Here is a 23,492-nt window from a genome sequence, read left to right as displayed (position 1 = left end):
TAGTTTTATTCTGCTCGTGCATGAGAATATTAAAATTTAAAAATAGTCAGCAGTCGTCATCACTTTTATCACAAACTTGACTAATAATATATTCATTACGAGATTTGCTAGATTACAATGACAATCGTTATAACAATGAGAAAATTATGTTGGAAACTATTTAAAAATCAAGATAGTATTAAAATAACTGTAAACCAAGTGTAGCCAAGGCCAAAAGCAACACAAATTTCGTATGACATGAATAGCAGTTCCCTTGTTTCCTTTATTTCCTTTCTAAAATATCGAAAACATTTTTTCTACCTCTTTAAGTATGTACGTTGTTCTCATAAGGTTATTCAAGAATTCTTACGTTCTTTTTATACAGTCGACACATTCCGTTTTCGAAATAAAAAGGATACGTGGTTAAAATGGTTAAGGTAGCAGTCCAGTAAATCGACCGATTTTGCAAGGTATTCTTCGGGAATTTTTTTGACTACCTAAATGAAGTGCAAAAACTCTGAAAATTTTATATGTTATTAATACTATATTGAATTATACAAAAATATATATTTTTTTTAATTTTTACGATATTTTATTTAAATCATATGGGTTCAAAGTAGGTGAAAAAAAAATAATATATGCTGCTGGCCCGTGAGGTATCTCCAGTTTGGGTAATCGAAAATAAAAAAATGCAATGGATTATTGTTCAGTACGATTGTCATTCTGGCAGGTACTAGAAAAAATTAATTTGGTTGAAAAATAATAAAATGGCGGACTTCGAAAGAAAAAGATACAATTTTTTAGTGTAAATTGGGCTGTAAATTGAAAAGTAATGAATGAAAAACATTGATTCTAGTACCCGCCAGAATTACAGATGTGTAGAACAATCTGTACAAATTTCAGCCCGATCGGTTCAACAGAAAATCTGTTATGCCTCGGGCCGACCGAGAAAACGTGATTTCGAGAAAAACGCGTTTAAAGTTTGGCTAACAGAACTTTTATCCTCACACTAATCGTCGATCCCCGGTGCGTGCAACAAGCTTTAGGTCTCTTCATACGTGTCAAACCCGGGTATATCTGGTTATATTCTTTCGTATATCAAAAGGTATACAAAACTTCAAGGAAATATAAAGGTAATGAGTCATAATAGTGAGGAATAACCGTTAGTAGCTGTCATGCACCTTACAGCGTTCAATTATGCGGCGCTCTTGAATATATGTTATATCTTTGTTAATATTTTGAATATCGGTTTAAAATTTATACACCATATTCTCATATTGGTATACTATCGAAATATGAAAAAAAAAAAAAATCGACCCAAACAACTAGACTACTACCTTAAACCGTCGATTATGCGAAAGTAAACAGGAAACACTGCTGGTAGCCACAAAATGTATTCACCAAAGCTAACCTAAAAGAGAACTGCTCTATTCGTTCGTTACAACTTCAAAAAAGAAAAATGTAGCGGAGCACAGTGGCCATCAAGCATCGCAGACACCGGTTGAAAGGTGACATAACTCACATAACCTCAAAAACGACACACACCATCCATAAAACGCACAACCATCCTTATAACCTAAAATCTCACCGAGCGCTACCTAACCTCAAAACTCAATAACTGGACGAACTTCGAGAAACTGCCAGTATAGAAGTCGATCTGGAATACACAAATAATCGATTCTCGAATGTTTGACAAGTTCGTTCCAGCGAGTATCGTGCGTGAAAAAGAGACAAGTGTAATTCGTGTTGACCAAAAGTTTCTTTCATCGAAATTTATAAAGATAATTTTCTGGAAACACTCGAGGACAGCAATTGGTGAATCGATCGCGAGAAATTCAGATTTTCCTAGCACCGAATCCAGGTAAATTTCAAACCAAAACTAATTTTATCGATGAGAAAGCTTCGTATTACCGAAGGCGTGACAGAGAATAGGCGTTTCAGCGTGACTCTCGAAGATAACGTCAACAATCAACACCGTAGCGCTCTATTCAATTCTCCACCAATCGCATGGAATCCGGTCTATTCAAAAATTCGCTTCTATTTCTGTTGCGAGTAGAATTGATAATACAAATATTAAAAAGGCGGAGGAAAATATCAACCGTGTTAAAATATTAATATTTCGCGTTTGATTCATTGCTCGTGGAGAATTTGTAGAGGCGACGAGCCTCAAGGTCACGCGAACGACTTCCTCCACGAATATTTTAATAGCGTATTATGCGTGCGATTCGTGGTCGTTTACGTGTCTATTTTTTGAAGCTATTCAGGAACCTAGCTCGTTCGCTTTCAAGGCGAAAATTTTGGACTTTTGGCCACGTCAAATATGTACCGACGTGGCAAAGATTTATCGACAATTTTACTGATATTTTATACAACCTACCCAAGTAGTAATTTGAGAGTTTTATTTAGTGAAACGAAAAATGGGTTCTTTTTCAATTGCTAATATTTTCAGAAATTTCAAAGAATTTTAAATTAATTTAAGAGAGTATTTATTGTGTCTCGCCAAATGGAACTCTAAAACTTGTCTAAAAAATTTCTTAGTCCTAGCTGGATTATTTTATTTTTTTATTAAAACTAAGCAGCATTCTACGCGCTAAGAGGAAAAATAAGTGTAATATATACATTTATTTTTATAATCGCTGCAAGCACACAAAAAGAATGTTCTTCCACTAAAATCCATTGTACTATAATTATATATAATTAAAAATTTAGAGTTTAGAATTTTTAAGTTTTTTCAAGTAATTTTTTACAGTTATAAAAATATTAGTTTCTCTTTAGTCCCGAATCAGTCACAGAAGTTTGTCGAAGCGTTGTAAAACCTCGCTTTTCCAAAATTAATAATCGGAAATAAAATATAATTACTAACACCTGAATTTTTTTAATTTACCCGCTAATAGGCGCGTTTTTTTCGTATATAGGCGCATAGGGTGCCACGGAAACCCCATATGTTTGTCGTTACACTCAGCGCCAAATATTTACGAATTCAATTTTATTTTTCAATAAATATCATCTATACGATGTTCCCTTTGATATACAATAGCAGTTGCACTTCTTTAAGTTTTTTCTATTAATTAAACGCTAATACTTGTAAGTGCAAAAATTTTTTGCTAAGTTACCGATAGATTTATATTCTTGGGGTGCTCTGGACACCCTGTGTACTCATTGACAGGTTAGTTAAAAAAACAAGCCTTTACGTTAAATAAGTAAATCAGCAGGATATAATTTGGGCTTTATAAAAAGATTCAAATGTCTATAATTATAAAAAATAATTAGAATTACTTTTTTACCGCTCAATACATTCCTTCAAGGGGTCGCAAGCAGTTATTTTCCGAAAAAAACCTGTTATTTAGGTTTTTTTAAAAGTATTTCTGCTTGCTTTAAGGAAATCTAAGTAAACAACATGATGCAGTAATAGTTAATAAGTACCGACACATGAATTTTGACAAAGATCCAAAAAAATTTTTGTTGTGTCAGCATGCAACGTCCTGGATAGCCTTTTAAAAAACGATGTTAGCGGTGATCACACTTTCTTAGTACCGGATCATCTACGGAAAAAAATCGCGTTATATTTCGAAAGTAGAATAGTTTCTCTCGGCCTTAATCGAAGGATATTCAAAAACAATAAACAAGAACAAAATGGCGACATTTTAAAATTGAAAATAGAATTTTTATGAAACAAATAATGGTATTTTTGGCTGAAAAAAAAAAGTATTCAAGATAATAAAAAATCCTTTGATTAAGGCCGAGACTTTTATCAAAGAAAAAAGCGTGAAGTTTGAAAGCTACATGTTGAACCGTTTTGTAGTAATTCTTGCTTACCGTTTTGAAAAATCATGTTTTGAGATAATCGCGTTTAAAGTTATAAGCTATAATGATAGAAATCGTTACCGTACTGTAGATTTTGACACAGTAAATCGCAAAATTATAGTAGAAACCCATAAAAGTTTCACAAAATATTCCTAAGGGTTAGTACTTCTAGGAAATATAAAAATTGAAAACTCGATTTTTCCAAATTTACTGATTGCACGTAACCCCTTATATATACGAAAAACAGTACTACTTTTATACATTTTTGCAACCTTGAGTATATAACTGCATCTTCTGAAATGTACATTTGACTTTATTTTTTTTTTTTTTTTTTAGTAAAATAATCAATAGAGTTCCCTCTAAAATATATGAGTACATTTCACACCGAACTTATTTAGGTAAGGAATTACCTTATACGCGCATTCTTAAGAACGGCCCAGTAATTAAACGTATTGTTTTTTAGAGAAGAATTATCTCGTGTAATATTAATTTCACTCAATTCACAAACTCCACGTTATATTCAAATAAATGTATACGATAAAGCATCTGAAAAAAATGGTACCTATACAGGGTGTAACGAAACGACCGCCTTTTCTCGTAACTGGAGGTTCGGGGTGACCATCCAAATGCACGTGTAAAATTTTGTTCGAATCGTTCAAGGGGTTTAAAAGTTATTTCCATTTAAAACTCACCCTTTTTCGGTCCTTTTCGAACGACTTTAACTGTGCATAATAAAGTGGAGAAAATGAAAAAACAATTGACGAACACCCCATTAGAATGTAAAAATTATCGATCGCGCGCGATAATACATTTGCTATTTATTTCATTAATTTGGCTATTAGATTAATTTTAAAAATAGCAAAATCCTTTTCATTACAATTCCAAATCAATTCAATACAAGTATCATTGACTGAATTGATGGAAAGAGGGAGAAGATAGAATGAAAAGGAAAGTATCAAAAGGTAAGATGTCACGCGACAGCACTGATAATTTAATAGGAAACACATCAAGGCATTTTCTTTCTACAAACGAAGGTAAAAAGAATTATTTAAAATCAATTCATTGATGATAGAAAAAATTAAACTTACCCATTATTGTTCTCCAAGTTCCTTTACACCGAAGTTTTTGAAAAAGCTTCAAACTGGCTCCTCGATGATTTCCAGAATGCACATTTTCATTGATTTTGCATTTAAGAACTCGCGAATTTAAGCAAAATAGGTGTTAACCTACGTTTCTTCAAAACACCGGTTAATTTGACACTTTTTGAACTGTTTGAAGTAGGCTGAAAAGAGAGACACAGAGAGATAGAATAATCAATCATTCGTTTCGACCACTCTTAATCACCCTACTTGAAACAGTTCAAAAGTGTCAAATTCACCAGTGTTTTGAAGAAACGTAGGTTAATACCTAATTTGTTTAAATTCACAAGTGTTTAAATGCAAAATCAGTGATAGTGTGCTTTCTGGAAATCATCGAGGAGCCAGTTTGAAGCTTTTTCAAAAACTTCGATTTAAAGGAACTTGCAGAACATTTAATGGGTGAGTTTAGTTTTCTCCTTCATCAATGTATTGATTTTGAATCATTCCCTTTAGCTTCGTTAGTAGAAAGAGAATGCCCTCATGCATTGTCTATTAAGTTATCATTGCGCTCGCGCGATATCTTAGCTTTTGATACTTTCCTTTACATTGCGTCAACTCGCTCTTTCCATCAAATCAGTCAATGATGCTTGTACTGAATTGAATTGGAATTGTAATGTAAAGGATTTTGTTCTTTTTAAAATTAATCTAACAGCCAGATTAAAGAAATAAATAGCAAAAGTATTATCGCACGCGATCGATAATTTTTACATTCTAGCTGGGTGCTCATCAATTCTTTTTCACTTTCTCCACTTTCCATTATGCAGTTAAAGTCGTTCGAAAAGGATTGAAAAAGGGTGATTTTTAAATAGAAATAACTTTTAAACCTCTTGAACGATTCGAACGAAATTTTACACGTGCACTCAGTTTGTCACCCCGAACCTCCAGTTACGAGAAAAGGCGGTCGTTTCGTTACACCCTGTATATTAATAAATAAAATAAAAGATTAAATTTTTCCTTATACATATAACTTATCGTATGATCCATAACAGAATACGAGTAATATGATTACATTTCAATTTTATCAATATAGCATTTGACTCAGTTAATAATAATCCTGGAGTTTTTTTCGCAACGTGTCCTACTTAGCTTACTTTATATAATATTAAAATCAAATATTGCGTAATCTATCAATTTTTATTCACAAAAAATTGGCTTTATCAGATGCATTATTTTATTTCATTATCAGTTATAAATATTCATTGAATGGAACCATGCAAAAAGTTGGGGTACCATGACCGTTTAATTAAAATTATTTTTTATTAAAAAACTTGGCAAACCAAGTTTAAAACTCATTGCGCAATATAATTGACGTAGGCGAAACGCGCAAAAATATTATTTTATGATTCTTACATAAATTAATTCGATTTGTACAGCTATCATTCAGCAATCAATTCAATTGACTTTTGAATGGCCAGAAAAAAACGATATAATATACTATTATACAATATAAGTGTACATGTATATTATAAAAATGTGTTGCATAAATTAGTCGTTTCGTTTGTTTTCCCATTAAAACAATTGTTAATCCGTTTCTGTTTTACACATCTGAATATACAGCTTGGTAACAATAAATTGTAAATTTAGTGTGCAAAATGATTACACTGGTCTATGATCTATTATATGTATACGAATTAAGCTGACTCATCACACATGTATTACCATTGAATATCGTAAAAGGCTGAAAATAATAAAATAATTCATATTTTACCAAAATATTTAACATAAACTATTAATTTTAAGAGAATTTTTTAGATATTTAATTGCATACACTTACTATACAAGATTAATGCAAAATTCTTTTATCAAACACTATATCTTGTACAGAAGATAATATTTCTACTAATCTTTATTATTGTTAATAATAAATCTACAAGTTAAGATAAATATTTGGTTACAGGATGAAAAGGTCGTTGCAGACGTACATGTTTACTGCATTTTTATTATCTCATAAATCACCTATTTCTAAACTTTTTTACTTTATTAGATATTTCAACAAAGCGTGGTAAAATTTTTTCACTTATCGTGTAATGCTAAAAAAAGTTGCTGTTTAAAAAAATTAACTGCTCAACTCTCTCCTTTACGTTTGTATCAAAGGGCGCATTCCACTTCGTGCATGAAGTTTATAGTTTACGTTACGTTTACAATTTAAGCGCTCTATGCGCACATGCATGGAACCGAATACAGCCAAAACTAATGGTGAATAATGAAACACCAGTGATCAATCTTAAACGGTAAATCTGTATTAGCAGTGAAAAGCGTGAAATTTTTCATAATGAAATAAAATACTGCGTTATCCTTAATCGTACACGCATACTTTTTATTCAATATTTGTATAGATTAGCATTTCCCATTCAATTGTCTATTACAGAACTGTATTCTCCGAGTTTGAATTAATTCAACCGATATTGACATTCGTCTAATTTATAGCTGCCACATTAAACAGTATATTTATCCCCGTATCTTTGTACAATATAATCATGCATAATTTATAGTCACTTACCTGGTATACCCTCGTATTAGACGAATCTACTGGTTTGCCTCGTGAAAAAAAGGACCTTATTTGAATCCTCCTCCATTGGAGCTCAAAAAGTTTAACTTACCATTGGAAAATGTTGAAAACATATCTGCGAGATTTCTATTGTCTATTTTTGAATCCCTGTGCAGTTGACCATATTTGATTCACGAGCCATTGGGAAATACCGGTTGTATGAACTCGTCATCCTTGTTATTGTCTGCAGTGACGCTGTCGAATAAAAGATCGAATGCGCTAGTCGCGCGACCCAGCGAATCTTTCGATACTTACACATTGCGAGACGAATTATGGCATAATACGAACTTTTCCTCGTTCGGAAAAGCAAGGTTATCGCTCTTCCACAAAATCAATCACATTTTCGGTTCCGTAAAAAATCGTTGATCGTCCAAAGACTAAAAAGCACGTTGTTTGCAATTCTAACCTTGCCGGCCACTTGGCGTCTCCTCTCTCTCTCTCTCTCTCTCACTCACTCACTCACTTTTCCTCTCACTACTGCTCACTACTAGCATCCCCACCATCCGATTGGTGCTGAATCCCGCCTTCTTATTGGTGCCTCTCGCTCAACCACCGCTTATCAACCGTTCTCCCTCAGCTTTCTTAATCGGTTTATTCGACCGGCTCTTCTCAGTTCTGGCTTGAAACTCAAAGTGAGCACAAAGAATTTTCATTCTACAACCAGAACAATCGTAAACCATCAAAATGCGTTTAAGTGAGTAAACCAAACCTTCAAATATTTTCCTATGCTATAACATCGCCATCTGTCGTTTCGAGGTTAAGATTTATCATCACCCTACCCAATAATTCATAGATATTTCTTCTCAACCAATAACGAATTTTGGATCATCTTTATTGCAATAAAATCCCGATTCTCTAATGCTTGGGGAAGTTGGAACTTTACAGAGGTGTAAAATTAAAAAATTTCTTTGTCCAAGTAAATTAATAACTTGTAAGCTTTATTGTAGTTTTTTCACACCTGAGAAGGGTTTCTGATAATAATTTAACCACTGAGAGGAAGAGTAATTGTGTTTTTGAACGCATATCCATAAATTTGTGCTGTCTTAAATTTATTTGACATGAGAAAGAAAAACTGTGAAAGTTACCCAGTCAGTTTTCCAATGATTGGTAATTGCCAAAGACGCTCATAAGCTTCTCGTTAGGATTTCTAAAGATTTAAACGATTAAGCTAAGTCTTTCTTATCATCGCTGTTTTTCTTTTGTCGGTAGGTTTCTAGATTTCGTTGTTATATTATTGAAAAAACTTAACCTCAAATAAAAAATAACACGTTCATTCAAAATATAATTACGAATAGTAATTGTTACATCAGCTTTAAAGTTGATTAATATAATGAATAATTTTTTTTAAATTAAGACTCAATATATACATTGAATAAATTAATTCATGGATAATAATATAATTGCAAAATTACATATTCTACATATAATAGAACAAAAATTCTGTCATATACCATTTCTGGATATTATTTAACTTTATAGTTGACTCTTTAACACTCTACTTCAGAACAGTAAAAGCAAGAAGGAAAGTAACTGTGAGAAGGGCGAGAAAAGCGAGCGCTTTCCCTACTTTTCTACTCTTACTAATAATTCATTGTGTAGTTAACTAAAAATTTAATTAATTCTTAAATGGTATTTAATTGCTATTTTTTATTAGAATTTATTACTTATAATTTTGCAAAGAAGTTTTAGTCAAATTATTACCTATAATGTAATAAAAATCGTGTATAAATATAGGACGAGCAACTTGTGACGCATTAGCGTTAGACCGTAAAAATTAATATATCTACGTGATTGAAGATATCAATTTTTTGTAGGACCTATTTTTAGAGGAAAATAGACAGAAACTTCAGAAGTGTCCAATGCAAAAGATAATATTTAATATAGTTAACCAAACGACGTTTCTATACGTCTATTTATCTATATAAGTTCTGGAACTTATTAAATGTCTCAACTTGGTTATTCAGTATTATTATCATTTTTATCAATATATGCAGCTGCCGTAATATTCTTTAAATATCGATAATCTCACGATTACGATCTATTATAGTCTGGAAAATTCGTGGGAGTCTCTGCTGGTGATAAAAAAGTTCTCGCTGGGTACACGGAGTCTTGAGTTTTAGCTTCTTATCACTAATCGACTAGTTGACTGTTAAAGTTAAAACGACACGTTACTCATCGGATATATCGTGATATCGATAATCAGTAACTGGTAAATCATATCGTTGTATACATATGTTCTAGTAAAAATCCTCTGTGTCGGGTACAGAGAAAAAGTTATTTTATATTTGGAAATGAATAACAATATTGCTTTATTCTTTTTTCACTATTTAACAAAAATGAATCAACCTTAATAAATACCACTAGAAATCCATTTTTTTATTTCAAAGAGACTGAAATTTTATTTGTAATTTGTGATGCAATTTTAGTCTTATTCAATATTGTTAAAGTATTTATTTTTAATGTTTAAGAACATTTTTTATTCTAGTAAATTTTAAATTATTTAAAAAGTGATACATATATACATGATAGGTATAAAAACTTGTCTCTGGCAGCTTGTTTTCAAAAGTATTCTTCGAGTTCCTAGAAAGATGTGTAAATAATGTACCAGCTGTAGCACAGGATTAGTCATTTAATTGTTACATTGTTTCGACATCTATTATATAAACAGAGATAATTGTATATAAGAAAAGTTTTAATTAATAAAAGCAATAAAAGTCTGATGCAACGGTTATCAGTATCGTATCTTATTAGAGCGAATCTTTTCACCAAACGAGTCTTATCTACCAATATTGAAAGATATTTAAAAAATATTATTATAACAATCACACAATAATAACTCGCAAAATAATACCTTATTTAGTGTTATTAAAATATGTTACAAGGTTTACGAAAATATTCGTTTTGAAATATCGAGATATGCGACGATTCCTAACCTCAAATCACGAAACGTGCAGAAATAATTAACATTGCTAAATTATTACAGACTAAGGAAAATCTTTCAACAATATTCTGCTCATACAATCAATAGAGTATTGTGAAAATAAATTATCGAAAGATTGTTAAGAATTCGAAGATTAACAGTAATATTCACGAACCTATTGTACAGGGATTTCCCGTTCTACGAACGCCTCGCTCTCGACAAAGCATAAAAACATCTCTGGCTTGATTTAAAGATGCTCCATAAATAACTCATTCCACTTATTTCTTTGTATACAAATCTTTATTTATACACAGTACTAATTTACGTACGAAATAAATATAATTGTAACAATAATATATAAAGAATGACGTCATCAAATTGTTAATAAATTCCGTGTAGTAGCTCTAATTATAATCATAGTTATTTTTAGTGTATGATTTTCTTTTGTACGAAGAACAGAAAACGTAGGTGATATTTGTACTATTTTAAAATGATTTAATGTTTACTAATTAAAGTACATGTCCATAAATATTTGAAAAAAATTTAAAGTGTCATAAATAAAATTACTGGAAAAGGACAAATACGAAATTGGAATTTCACGAATAGATATAGTTGCAGTAAATATGCAGATATTTATGCAAAAATCTGAGAATGTAAAAAATCGTAGATACGATTTCTATTTTTAACACAGCAATATTATGTTATAAAAATAATAAAGTAATTCGAGAAATATCAGGAATATAATTAGAAAATTATTATATTATATTGATAACTATACCTGGTACTGTGTGACGTAAAACGGGTCGTTCCCGGTTTGTTGCCCGGTTTCAACGGCCTTGTCCACTGGACGACTCAAGGTCATTCTTCGGGACCAGATCGTGACCGCAACCGGCCTTTTCCCCTCTCTTTCTCCCTCATCTTACACTTTATATCTCATTCGTTACGCAAGTTATCCGCCATTTGCCTGATTCACCGACCTCTCTACTTTTTTTTTATCTTCATCTAGCTTCATCCTTCAACCAAGAATTTTTTTCTCCTATAATATACCTGACAGTAATTAACAATAATTATACCTCGACTATGCAACTGGAAACGCTCCACGTGTAACTTGATTTGCGATTATATAGATAATAAAAATATAGAAAATTGTCATTTGGTGTAAAATATGACTTTTTATAATTTATACTCATTATTATTATTGTTATCAAGATTGTGTAAATTTCAAAGAGAAATCGTTAGGGCAAAAGTGGTGGATTTGATAAATTATAAAAATAATGATTGTTAATTTATAAATGCTTGTATTGCAATATCATAAATTTGTTTATTCTTTGCAGCTAGTTGTACGAATACAAATATTAATATGTATGATTGATCCAGCTTACACAACTGAAAAACAAATATAGTAATTTCTTATGTTTATTTTACATTCGTTCAAACATTTGTTCAAATAATGTTTGTAAGGTTCATTGTAATTAATAAGCACGTGTATCCAATTTTAACATTACTCACTGGTTCAAAATAAGAGAAGATTAATTATTTACCTTGACAATAAATTATCAAGCAATTTAAAATACGTATATTGTGATAAGAGTCTGCTGAAAACTTATTTACATTAATTATATTTTAACATCAAAATAATATTAAAAAATTGTTTGCAAATATCCATTAAAAAAAATCATTTTTAACGTTCAGAAATAATATTTCACTTTAACACTATGTTTAAGTAATTTTTATAATATTAAATAAAAAAAACTTGTGTAACTTTTTGAACGAAAGAAGAAAATATTGAACATTTTCTAACCTTATCAAGGATGAACGTATTAATTCTGTTTGATGAATGAGATAATGGTAATGGTCGCTATATATATTATAAGCAATCCCGATTACATCTCTGGAAATACCGATTTTCTCACTCATTTTCTTTGAATAATCGCGTTAGAATTGTGAAAAACCCCACTGGCCTTCTTGCTAGAGTAGACTAAATCTGACAGAGCGATTATCCTTATCAATTATGTAATAAGTGCTCTGATTACTGACACTAATGCAAAAACGAAACTAATTATTGGAAAAGCAATACAAACTTATCATAAAAAAACAAAGTAATTATAAACAACACCAGTCACATATACGAAATATTGTGTAATTTATCATAATTTAATATATTAAAGGATATTATCATGCTTACTTAGTTTTATCAAATTTTGTCTATAACACTTTTTTCTTTACTTTTTTCAATATAATCTGCAAATATTTTTCTAATTACATAATTGAATGAAATCATTATAAAATATACAAATAATTATTAGTATGAATGATCATTTAATCCACAAATAATTATTTAAACAAAGATAAAATAATTTGTATTATAATATAGCGTATAATAATATTTTTATATTATGTTAATTAATATTACATTTCTTTTAAGGTTTAGCGGTGTTAACAGTCGTAATGGCATCTGCAGTTATAGCAGCCCCAGCCGAGCAAACCGATCCTGCACTACTGGCAACAACTCAGAGTGCTAATACGTTCTCCAACAATTTCTTCCAAGTAAGATTCATATCGATATTTGTACAACAACATTATTTTCAAATATACTAAAATTATGCTGTAAATAAAATTTTATTTTTAAGAAGAAAGTAATTTTGCAACATTTACAACGAATTTTTTATTGTTAATAGGAAATTGCCCAGAAGAACAATGGCAACCTCATCATGTCCCCATTTAGCGTCGATGTTGTTCTTGCCATGGCCTCGCTGGGTGCTTCTGGAAACACAGCTGCCCAAATGAAAAGTGCCCTTGCCCTCTCAGCTGATGAAAACTCTGTGAAGAATGGATACAAAACTCTTATTGAAAAGCTGAACGTAATTATCAAGTTTGCTCACTGAACTGACATCTTTCTATTACATTTATTTCATTAATAATCTTATCTCATTGTAAAGTACATCAGTTAGCATTTGTTTGCTAATACCTGATAACCCTAATCGTTAATTGTAATCAACCAAGTAATTAATTCGTGAACATATTTAAATCTGTTAAAATATTCGTAAGAACTACATTTTATTTGTAAAGGCAACTTGTAAAACGTTAAATTTAAATTTAGAAAATTTCGAAGCACGTCATCTCTACGTGGTTTGCATTTCTAAAAAGTCCAAAGCAAATTTAAGAAATATTTCTCTCGCTAAAAGTGTCCGGTCTTGGAGACATTGTGAATAATTCATTTTTTGTTCTACGTTTAGTATTTTATCGTTTCTTGCTCTTCTCTTTCTTAATCCCCATAGTCTGCAGACTTATATCGAAAAAGAAATAGAAATTTGCAAGAAGAGTGGTTAACGTAGGTTTTATATTTTCAGAACATCAAGGACGTCGAGCTGAGCGTTGCCAATAAAATCTACACGAAGGAAGGATTCGCCATCAAGCCTGAATTCAAAGCGGCCACTGAGAATGTCTTCAAGTCTGTTAGTGAGAGCGTGGATTTCTCCCAAGCAGATGCTGCAGCACAGAAAATTAATGGATGGGCTTCTGCACAGACACATGATCGCATTAAAGAAATTGTTAATGCCAGTGTGTAGCTTACTATTAATATTATTACGACTAAATTTTATTTTTTTACTTTTTTGTTTTTTAATTTTTTTAATATGATTAATTAGACTAGTGGCTTTAAGAATTTAATTAACGATATTGTTAAATGTAACAGATGACCTTGGCCCACTCACCGCACTGGTTCTTTTGAACGCCGTTTATTTCAAAGGCAACTGGGCCACCCAATTCAATCCTAAGGCTACTGCTGATTTGCCATTTAATTTGAATGCTCAAACCAAAAAAAATGTCCCAACTATGTACAGAAAAGGTGACATCAAGTTTGGCGTTCTTCCGGAATTAAAAGCTTCCTTCGTTGAGCTGCCATACAAAGTAATTTAAATTTGCTGTGTTTTTTAGTATAGTCTGATATTAAATTTATTCTTCAATTTTATAATTATTGTACTCTTGTATTTGTAGGGCAATGAATTGAGCATGGTAATCATCCTCCCTGACGAAATTGAAGGTTTGACTGAAGTTGAAAACAAATTGAAGGGTGTTAGCTTGGATTCTCTTCTGTCCAAGGGTTATGAACAGGAAGTTGAATTATACCTACCCAAATTTACAATTGAAAGTACATTGGAGCTCGAAGAACCATTGAAAAAAGTATGAAATGATTTTATTCATCATTATGATGATAATTTTTAAATATTTAGAAAATCTCAAAGTGCTTTTAATACTATAATTAAAAACTAAATATATTAAATTTATTTGTTTTTAGTTGGGTATGACTGACATGTTTGATACTTCAGCTGATTTCTCCAATATTGCTGATGCACCTTTGTATGTAAGCAAAGTTATTCAAAAAGCATTCATCCAGGTTAACGAGGAAGGTAGCGAAGCTGCTGCAGTTACTGGTAAGTAAATTATCCCTCTCCCTTTTTTTCAATATTTTTGTGTACTGTCTTTTCATTTATGGGTACATCGAGATTCTCTTTCGCTTTTAAGAATTTCTGAGAAAGATAATATAGTTTCTCTGCAAAAGGACATATTTGGTTTTATCTGAAACTCGACTACATTAAAAAAATCTATAAACTCCAATTGAGTCAACATAATCAGTGTAGTCGAATCTCTTGGGTGAATTCATTATAATTGTTGGTGATTTTTCCAAATTTTCTTTTCAATATTGGCTGCTAGAAGATTATTTTCTCAGAAGTACTATAGCATGTATATTTGATATGCTCTGCGACCACCAAGAATAACAAATCGGGTACATCATTAAAAATCCAATGGGCTAGTTAAAAAAAATTCAACGTATAACTTTTTGTTGTTTTTATGTTTTGCTCCTCGTCGCACTATTTGTTTTGCGTTTGTCTTCATTCACCTATATATAAACTGTGCTACTAGTTGCTTTTTTTATCTTTTTTATTTATCTGCACGGTGTATTTACGCTGGTTTCTACCTAATAAAATTTATCAATTAACTCATTAGCTGCACCCACTACAGGACCAGATTAAGAATCAGGAATGTTCTCTTATTTATAACAACAAGTTCCCCTAGGAAGGGAACCAAAAACATCTAGCAAATATCAGCTAAAGCCATGTGTCAATTAATTGGTAAAGCTTCACTTAACAGAATAATGAAAAAACCTAATTAGGTTGTCAGTCTGATAGAGTTGCATGATGTTGTTACTTTAAGCAATCCTAATGTTCTTTTTTTTCTAAATTTATATTAATGACTTTTGACTTATCAAATAGGGTCGGATGTTGTTGCACTCTCTTTGCCAACAATGTTTGAAGTGAACAGACCATTCCTCTTCATTATCACTTCCACAGAAGAAAATGACGAAACTATTTTGTTCACCGGCAAAGTCATCGAGCCTCATTATTAGGTCATTTCATATTAAATTTTACTGGACCCTAAGCCATGTTGTTTTAATTAAACAATAAACATCTTAATTAATACATCATCACATGTTCATTGTTACCAAGAATGATAAATTCTTCATGAATCGATAAACATATTGTTCTGTTGTTTAATTTAGTTTTCTAGTAAAAAACAAAATAGATATAAATCAAGAATAAGAGTGTCCATAATAGTTTAAAACAATAGGAATTAACATTCCTCCCAATAATTATAGACAAGTACTTGGAAACAAATAACATTCTTATTGTACATAGGTGTGGGCTGTAATTCAGTAGCTTCTATCTTCTGACTTGTGGAAATAGAATTTATTAATACCTTTCTTTCTATGCTTTTTTTAAAATTTAAATACATATATATATATATATAGTATATATAGGAATACCTATTAAAATTAACCAATGAAACATTTAGTTTCCCTAGCTTGTTTATTTCTATCAAATGTTAATAATTCTATTAATTCTCAATCGAGTAACCAAAAGCAAGATATTCCATGATCTTGTGATGATATATATCATTGGTATCTATGCTTTTTCTATGTTGAAGTAGTGCCTATTAGTATCTTTAACAATTTAAACGATTTATCTTCGTGCCTTTCTATTTCTTTCACGAGATATTAATTCTTTTCTTTCTCGAGCGAGTAACCTGACAGAGCACATTGATATTCTTGTGGCAGGTATTGGTGTCAGGCCCCTATCCACCTTATGGTCACCGCCGGAGCCCATTCGTTTTCGCGTCGATCGTCCATTCATGGCGATTATTCGTTATCGTCGTCGACTAATTCTTTTCTACGCTGTTGCTAAATGGTAGCTTTAGTGGCTACTCAATATTGTTACGTCATTATTATTAGGATTATTGTACATTTCTTAATCATTTGCCATCAATACAAAATGTACCATACTAAAACTCACCCCTGTTGCTTATAGTTAATTGTCTTTCATCTTGTGCCAAAACGTATTAAAAATTTGATTCTTATATATATATATATATATATATATATATAATTATTATTAAAAAAGAACTTTGAGTTACTTTTGAGTATATTGTTAATGTAACACTGAGTTCTTTTCTTTTTTATAATTAAAGAAGTAAGCACGTTCATGATTAATATATATCTATATATGTGTGTGTGTGTGTGTTGTGTATAGATATAGATATTATGAGCACATTCGCATGGATTGAAAAAGAGATTTTTAGTAGGATCTGATAAGAAATTTTATTCGCAGCTGTTCAAATGGTGTTGTTCTCCATGCCAGCTAAAATTTCAACACAATTGATGAGGGTTGATCGCCCTTTCCTCTACTCTATTATTCATAGAGAAACCAAATCTCCACTCTTCTTAGGTCATATCAAGGAACCTATCTACGCTTAAACCAAGAATGGGAAATTATTATTACCTCTGAATACTAAACTATATGATCAAACCTTTTATTACAGTGCAATGAAAATTTTTTTCTTCGATGAACATTAAATTACCACGAACAATACAATTTACCTCAAAAAAAAGCATTTTATACCAAAATTTATAATGACAATTGAAAAAAGCTTGCACTCTAGCAGAAAAAGTTTTATTAATAATTTTTTTACTTAATAAATCAATCAAATATGCTTGGACAATAATTTTTCTTGCCATTTTTTATGTGCACGAGTAATTACTTTTTATTCAAATTTAATGCTGGTCAGTATAACACATCTTTGATTTACTGGGACTTATTTGTAAATAATTGAATTTAACTGTGAAATAAATAATGTATAAAGTTAGGAAATTTAAATTAACCAAAGGTGAAATTATTACTATTTTATATATATATATATATCAATACCTACTTAATTTTTCTTTGTAGTTCTAGGAGTAAAAGTTTCGTCCATATATGGACGTTCCTATCAGGAATTTATAGTCGATCGACCATTCCATTACATAATTGAAAAAACAACTGAACAAGACGGGCTCCCTCTTTTCGTTGGACACGTAACAGATTTTTAGTGCGTTTTGTTAAATTATAAAAAAGTAGACAGGAATGAGCTAAAGATATAAAATTGCAGTCGATAAATTCAATTCGTTTTGCATAAATTATATTATTTCTATACAACATATTTTTTTCCACACGTATATAATTTGTTTTGAATATCCGATTGCAGTTAATTTTTAGCTTATGATGTAATGTATAGATATATTGTAGACCCACCTTGTTCAATTAGTAGCAACAAATTTTGGCTTGATAAAGGTACTAATTTTTTGTACCTAATATAATATGCTTTTGTACATAACAGTAGTAAGATGTGGTAGTTTTTGCTTAATGGGGGAAGGGGAACAGAATTTTATTATTATTATTATTATGAGACAGAGGTTATTTGAGCTTTGTATATCATATGCGAGAGAGAATCTTTGGTACCGATGAATTTTAGTTTAATTTGTGATCGTTTTCTTTTATTTTCTTTGTTAAGCTGTTGGAGTCTCCTACCTTTCTGTGGCACTGACCGATAGATTCGTAGTTGACAGACCGTTCCATTTCAAAATTATTAAAAACACTAATGAAAGTAGCGGGGTTACTCTTTTCGAGGGCCACATTAAAGACTTTTGAGAAAGAAAGCTCGACTTTTTTCTAGATTTAGATTTTTTATTCGTGTGACGTGGAAAGAAGCAATACAAGAAGTATTATTTTATTCTGTTCTCTATTGCATAAAACTATATTTTATACATTCATCAAGGTGTGTTATGCACAGAGTTTAATAAATAATTATTATAAATTTTAATCATACAACTTTCATTATTCGATATCACAAGTTAGTTTTATGGGTGAAAATCATTTTCAAGTTTTTATTTTATTTCTAAAATTTTTTAAAGGGGCATTATTAATCTGTACTTGCACAATATTATGTTACAAAGTTTTGTGCATTTTATGCTCTACATTTATATATAATTGTCAATGATATAATAATTGAACTAACTTAAGAATAAGGATGGCGAAAGGGGATTTCTCGTTCATTCAAAAATTATGAAAGGCATTTGTTGATATATTTGAAATCTTTATATCCTATTCAAGTAGTATTGGCGATACCTGGACAATCCTGGCACCCACCAACTCCAATCACACAATTTGTCGTTAATCGTCCTTTCCTTTTTAACGTTATAAAAAAAAGTGTCGAGAACCACAAATTTACCCTCTTCATTGGACACGTATCTGAATTATAAACTTTATAAGTATTTCTTTCACTTTTTTGAAAATGATTAAAAACTTGTTTTTTTACAACATTTGCCTGTGAGAAATTTAAATATTTTTAAAGCAAATATCAAAAAATTTTAAATTTAACAAAGATCCATTTACCAAAATTCATTATTTAAGGGAAGACGTCACAAAATCAGCTATCCTTTTTATTATCAAAAAAATGATGAATTATTCTTAAAAAATCTGAAATTAAAGAGCGAGAGAGAAAGTCGACTTGTACTGTCTGTACACTCTCAACGAGAGAATTCACAAACGTTATCGAGTCTTTTTATTTTATGAAGGATTGGGGTATGAGTTAACTATGATTAGATTCTCGAAAAAGTTTATCGTCGATCGTCCGTTCTACTTCGAAATAAGGAAAACATCGAGCAACAACCAAAACAACGACGTGACCCTTTTCAACGGTCGTGTCACGGATTTCTCGTAGACTGACAAAGAAGGTAAACAACAACAAAGTAAGTATTGGCTCAATTCTCCTATTGCTGCTCTTTGGCCAGTTTTTTCTTGCTGTTTTTCTTCTTACTCTTTCGTTTCCACGTAATCCAGATTAGCCCTCTAAGTTTCAAGCTTTTTTCAGCCCACTGAGCGAAGCAGCAAAACAAAGCATGAAACTTGGAGATTTGGTTTGCAAACGTTTTATTTACATGGACAAAATGTGAACTGTTTTGTTTTTGGTTTTTGTATTCTTTAACATCTCACACATGGCATTTTTATACTTAAGAAAAGTGCAGAAAATCACACATTAACAAATTCATTTAATACAGCAGTTTACATTTTAATTTCCACGTGTGTTTCAACATGTACTTTAATTTTTTTATAAAGGATGGATTTTGTTTTTTCAATTAACATAATTGACCAATATCAAGTGGTTGTTTGGGGTTGAAATGTTTACAAAGCTGGGGACTGAGGTGTGAACAAGATTTTAAAGCTTTTCTACTATAAAAATATTTAATGTTGACACTTTGTGTTATTGTTGTTAAAAGATTTAAAAAAATGTCTGTTTTCTTCTTATCTTTTTTCAATTTTAAACAGTCTTAATATAAATTGTTAATTTTCTTAACTTTGAACGACTGTGAAAAAAAAAGTTTTGCAAATTTTCAGATACAGACTTAAGTTGGAGAATGGGATGGGATGATTCTGAAAGATTTGCAGTTAATCGTCCATTCCTCGCAATCGTAAAATCCAAAGACAACGTTGTACTTTTCAATGCCCGCATATCAAACCCACTCGAGGTTCCTGCTAAGAAGAAAATAGTAGCCCGTGCATTGGCATCCATTTTTTTCCCAGACATCTAACTTTGCGAAGCACTTAGGTTCCAAATTTTATTTTTATGTATAATAGCAAAGCACAGATTTTGATTGATCATTTATTGATGTACACGTATATATGTAATAGGTAATATAGATATTTTGTGCTAATCCAAAGTTGACACTGTGTAGGTGTCAGCATTAGCCAAAATTAGTACAAATTTTAGAAACCATTTTTTGATTTTGAGTTTATGTAAAAAGTTAACAGTCCAGGGATAATGTATGTAGATGTCTGTGAATCTCCATAGTATTTATAAAAAATACCAAAGCCTATTCTCTACTTTATCCCTGTGTAGTTGTGTGTATGTGTGAATGACAGTGTCTTATTTAAATTTATTTAATTACAAATCAAACCGAAAAATGTATATTTAAATAAGCTTAATTTGTTTAAAATGAAGCAGTATAATAAAAAAGCATGTTAATCATCCATTTGTTCCTTTGAAGCCTATATTAATTTATTTTTATAATTGACCATTTTTTTACAGGATTGATTTTTATTAATAGTGAATTTTTTTTATTTATAGGAATTTTGTTCGTTTTATTTTTATTGTATTAATTTGCACAAAGTGGCTACGTGTTAAATGTCAGAAGGTCTATTCTGTACTTGGATTCACGTGAAAATGTTCAATTTTGATTCAAAATGAAATATTCATACGCCTGAAACAATATTTTCTAAATTTATTTGATTTCTTAATCTCAAGGTGAATATTTTCACATGAGTTTTATATAATTGACTTACTGTATTGTGTTGTTAAAAAAAAATCTTTAAACGTGTTGCATATAGCATTGCAATGTTTAAAACGAATCCTTCACATCGTATGTATTAACGATATTATTTGTTTGTTTCGTCAGTGCAATTGATAATTGTTTAATTAATTAACCAGATGAGGTATTTTAATTTTTTTTAATTTACCTAGATGAAAACTTGAATCTGGAAGTTACCAGTTTTACTCCAAACGAATAGTTTGTTTATTTCTGTGATCGAATTGTTTAATGTTTCTTTATTTGTTGGGCACATTAAAAACCATTAATAGGTTCACTCAGTACTATATTTTTCCAAATTTGGATTGATAACTTTTCATTAATCATCAGCATTGTGTTCAATCAATTTGCATTTCAATCATTTTTACAAAAGTCCACTTAAAATATATAAATATTATCAATGTCAAATTTGTGAAAAAAAATAAATTAAAACTATTTTTTTACATTTTTATAGTATCTGTTTAGTTCACCACTAACAGAAATATTACTAATTAATTTTTTTAGGAGTGGGAATTAGTGTTCGAGGTCCGAGTCTACCAACACCACCAGCAGTTGTTTTCAAAGTCAACAAACCATTTATTTTTATGATCAAATATCTTAACACAAATATATTCATAGGGCATGTTAGACATTATTAATATTCATTGGCAAATTAATATTCACTAGTATTCATTTTTAATATGCATGATATTATTGTAAGATATTTTTATGGAAGATGTACTTAAAGTAGATGTATTTAGTGAAAAGTTTAAAATAAAGATAAATATTTTATTATTAAGTCACATAAAAACTTTTCTATAATAAATCTTTGATCATATTATACCCATAGAAAAAAGATATTGCTTAAAAAGTAGTTCATAATAGCACTTAAAACAAGTCATTATATTTATCAGCAAAATTATATTGATATTTGTTCAAATAATTAACAATAATTATGATTGATACTTTGTTTTTAGAAGTACAACTGAGAGATCGAAGTGCAAAAAAGCCAGCTGTTGTTTTTAAAGTGGATAGACCATTCACTTTTATGGTCAAATGCCACCACACTTCTTTATTTACAGGGCACATTCAAAATTGTTGATTCAAATCGTTTTATCATTACTTCATTGCTTTAATATTTTATTATTGTTTTAAATTTGTATATTAGTGCTAGGGTTGCCATCTGTACTTTATAATAAAGTATTTTACATTATTTGAATCAAGTATACTTTATACTTTACGAATATAAAGTACACAAAAACTACTTGCTTTTTATAAAATCAGGAAGCATAGTGGATATTTTATTTAATCAGATTATTCTTTCTATCATATTTACGTTATTTAACTTTCCAAATGATAGCAGTCTTATATAATTAGTGCTGTGAAGATTTTTCATTGAACAGTACTAATGTATAAATTGTATTTTTTTAATCATCAGCAAATAAATATTTCAAACATTCTAGTGTTTTTTTTTACTTTATACATCTTCCATCTAATCCTACATTTAATATATATAAATTATGGCATGTGAAATAAATAAAATAGATTTAAAAAATAAGAATCAAATAATCTTATAATTATTAATTCGCAATATTTTCATCTTTAATAATTATCATTAAATTATAAAACCAAATTATTACAAATAAAAGCAAAAGAATATACTAAAAGATAGGTACTACAAAACTGAGTGCATATTTATATGAAAATATATTTGTGGTAAATTCACACAATGATATAAAGATTATCACGAATTATAAAACAGTTGCATAAATATCTTACATATTAATAAAAAAGAGAAATAATCCTATCATAAGCATAGTGATATATACGTACAACTAACGCTCCCACTACAAAAAAAAATTAAATTGTAGGATAAGAATAAATTAACTAATCAGTTAATATATAACCCTGAACAAGAATAACCCACATTCAATACAATTGAAGGACTAATTAAATAAATACCATTTCTTAAATATATGTTTCCAATAATTATACATAGTTACAAAGTTAAAATATTTTATGCTTCTGAATCATTAGTTTTGAACTGAAAATTTTTGTTTCAGCAAAAGTGATGATGCTTCGTTGCATGCTGATAACAAAGAGGATACTCGTTGATCGACCATTCTACTATGCAATTATAACAACTATAAAGGACCAAGATTCAAAAGTATCTATACCATTATTCCAAGGCCGAATCACTGATATCGCATAAAAAATTGTAATTTATGAGATACAAAGGAAATTTTCGAATATATTGTTTATAAATTATACATATATTTATATGTTATGTGAGAACTACCTTCAATAGAAAGTATTATAGAATCACTAATGTGAAAGAATAAATATTTATTATTTTATAAAATAAGCATATTGGGGCTATAATTATAT

At 30.1% G+C, this 23,492-nt stretch overlaps 1 protein-coding gene across 11 annotated transcripts; it reads left to right on the top strand.

Annotated features, from left to right (window-relative positions):
* The first annotated feature begins 1,695 nt into the window (after nt 1–1,695).
* LOC136783801 (leukocyte elastase inhibitor-like) lies at nt 1,696–23,374 on the top strand. 11 transcript variants are annotated; one of them, XM_066744073.1, is made up of 9 exons: nt 8,018–8,164; nt 12,816–12,937; nt 13,069–13,251; nt 13,741–13,951; nt 14,085–14,299; nt 14,387–14,572; nt 14,688–14,823; nt 19,338–19,511; nt 23,168–23,374. In XM_066744073.1, exons 1-8 carry the CDS (start codon nt 8,155–8,157, stop codon nt 19,481–19,483), a joined length of 1,209 nt encoding a protein of 402 aa, XP_066600170.1. In that variant the 5' UTR covers nt 8,018–8,154; the 3' UTR covers nt 19,484–19,511; nt 23,168–23,374. The 11 variants fall into 11 exon arrangements, with proteins under 11 accessions (XP_066600166.1, XP_066600170.1, XP_066600169.1 ...); XM_066744072.1 differs by lacking the exon at nt 23,168–23,374 and adding an exon at nt 20,158–20,297; XM_066744069.1 differs by lacking the exons at nt 8,018–8,164; nt 19,338–19,511; nt 23,168–23,374 and adding exons at nt 1,696–1,840; nt 20,158–20,806.
* The last annotated feature ends 118 nt before the right edge of the window (nt 23,375–23,492 follow it).

This window comes from Prorops nasuta, unplaced genomic scaffold (genome assembly GCF_024137725.1).
Source record: "Prorops nasuta isolate Cenicafe-Biocafe unplaced genomic scaffold, Cenicafe_Pnas_1.2 PNAS00035, whole genome shotgun sequence".
Taxonomy (NCBI): Eukaryota; Metazoa; Arthropoda; class Insecta; order Hymenoptera; family Bethylidae; genus Prorops; species Prorops nasuta.
Note: the sequence above shows the minus strand (reverse complement) of the source record. Positions and strands in the feature narration are given on the sequence as shown.

Bases quoted from the DNA above. Each gene is read 5' to 3' on its own strand.
- LOC136783801 (XM_066744068.1), top strand. The intron at 13,252-13,740 runs GTAATTATCAAG...TTATATTTTCAG, and splicing joins CTCTTATTGAAAAGCTGAAC to AACATCAAGGACGTCGAGCT. The intron at 14,573-14,687 runs GTATGAAATGAT...ATTTGTTTTTAG, and splicing joins TCGAAGAACCATTGAAAAAA to TTGGGTATGACTGACATGTT.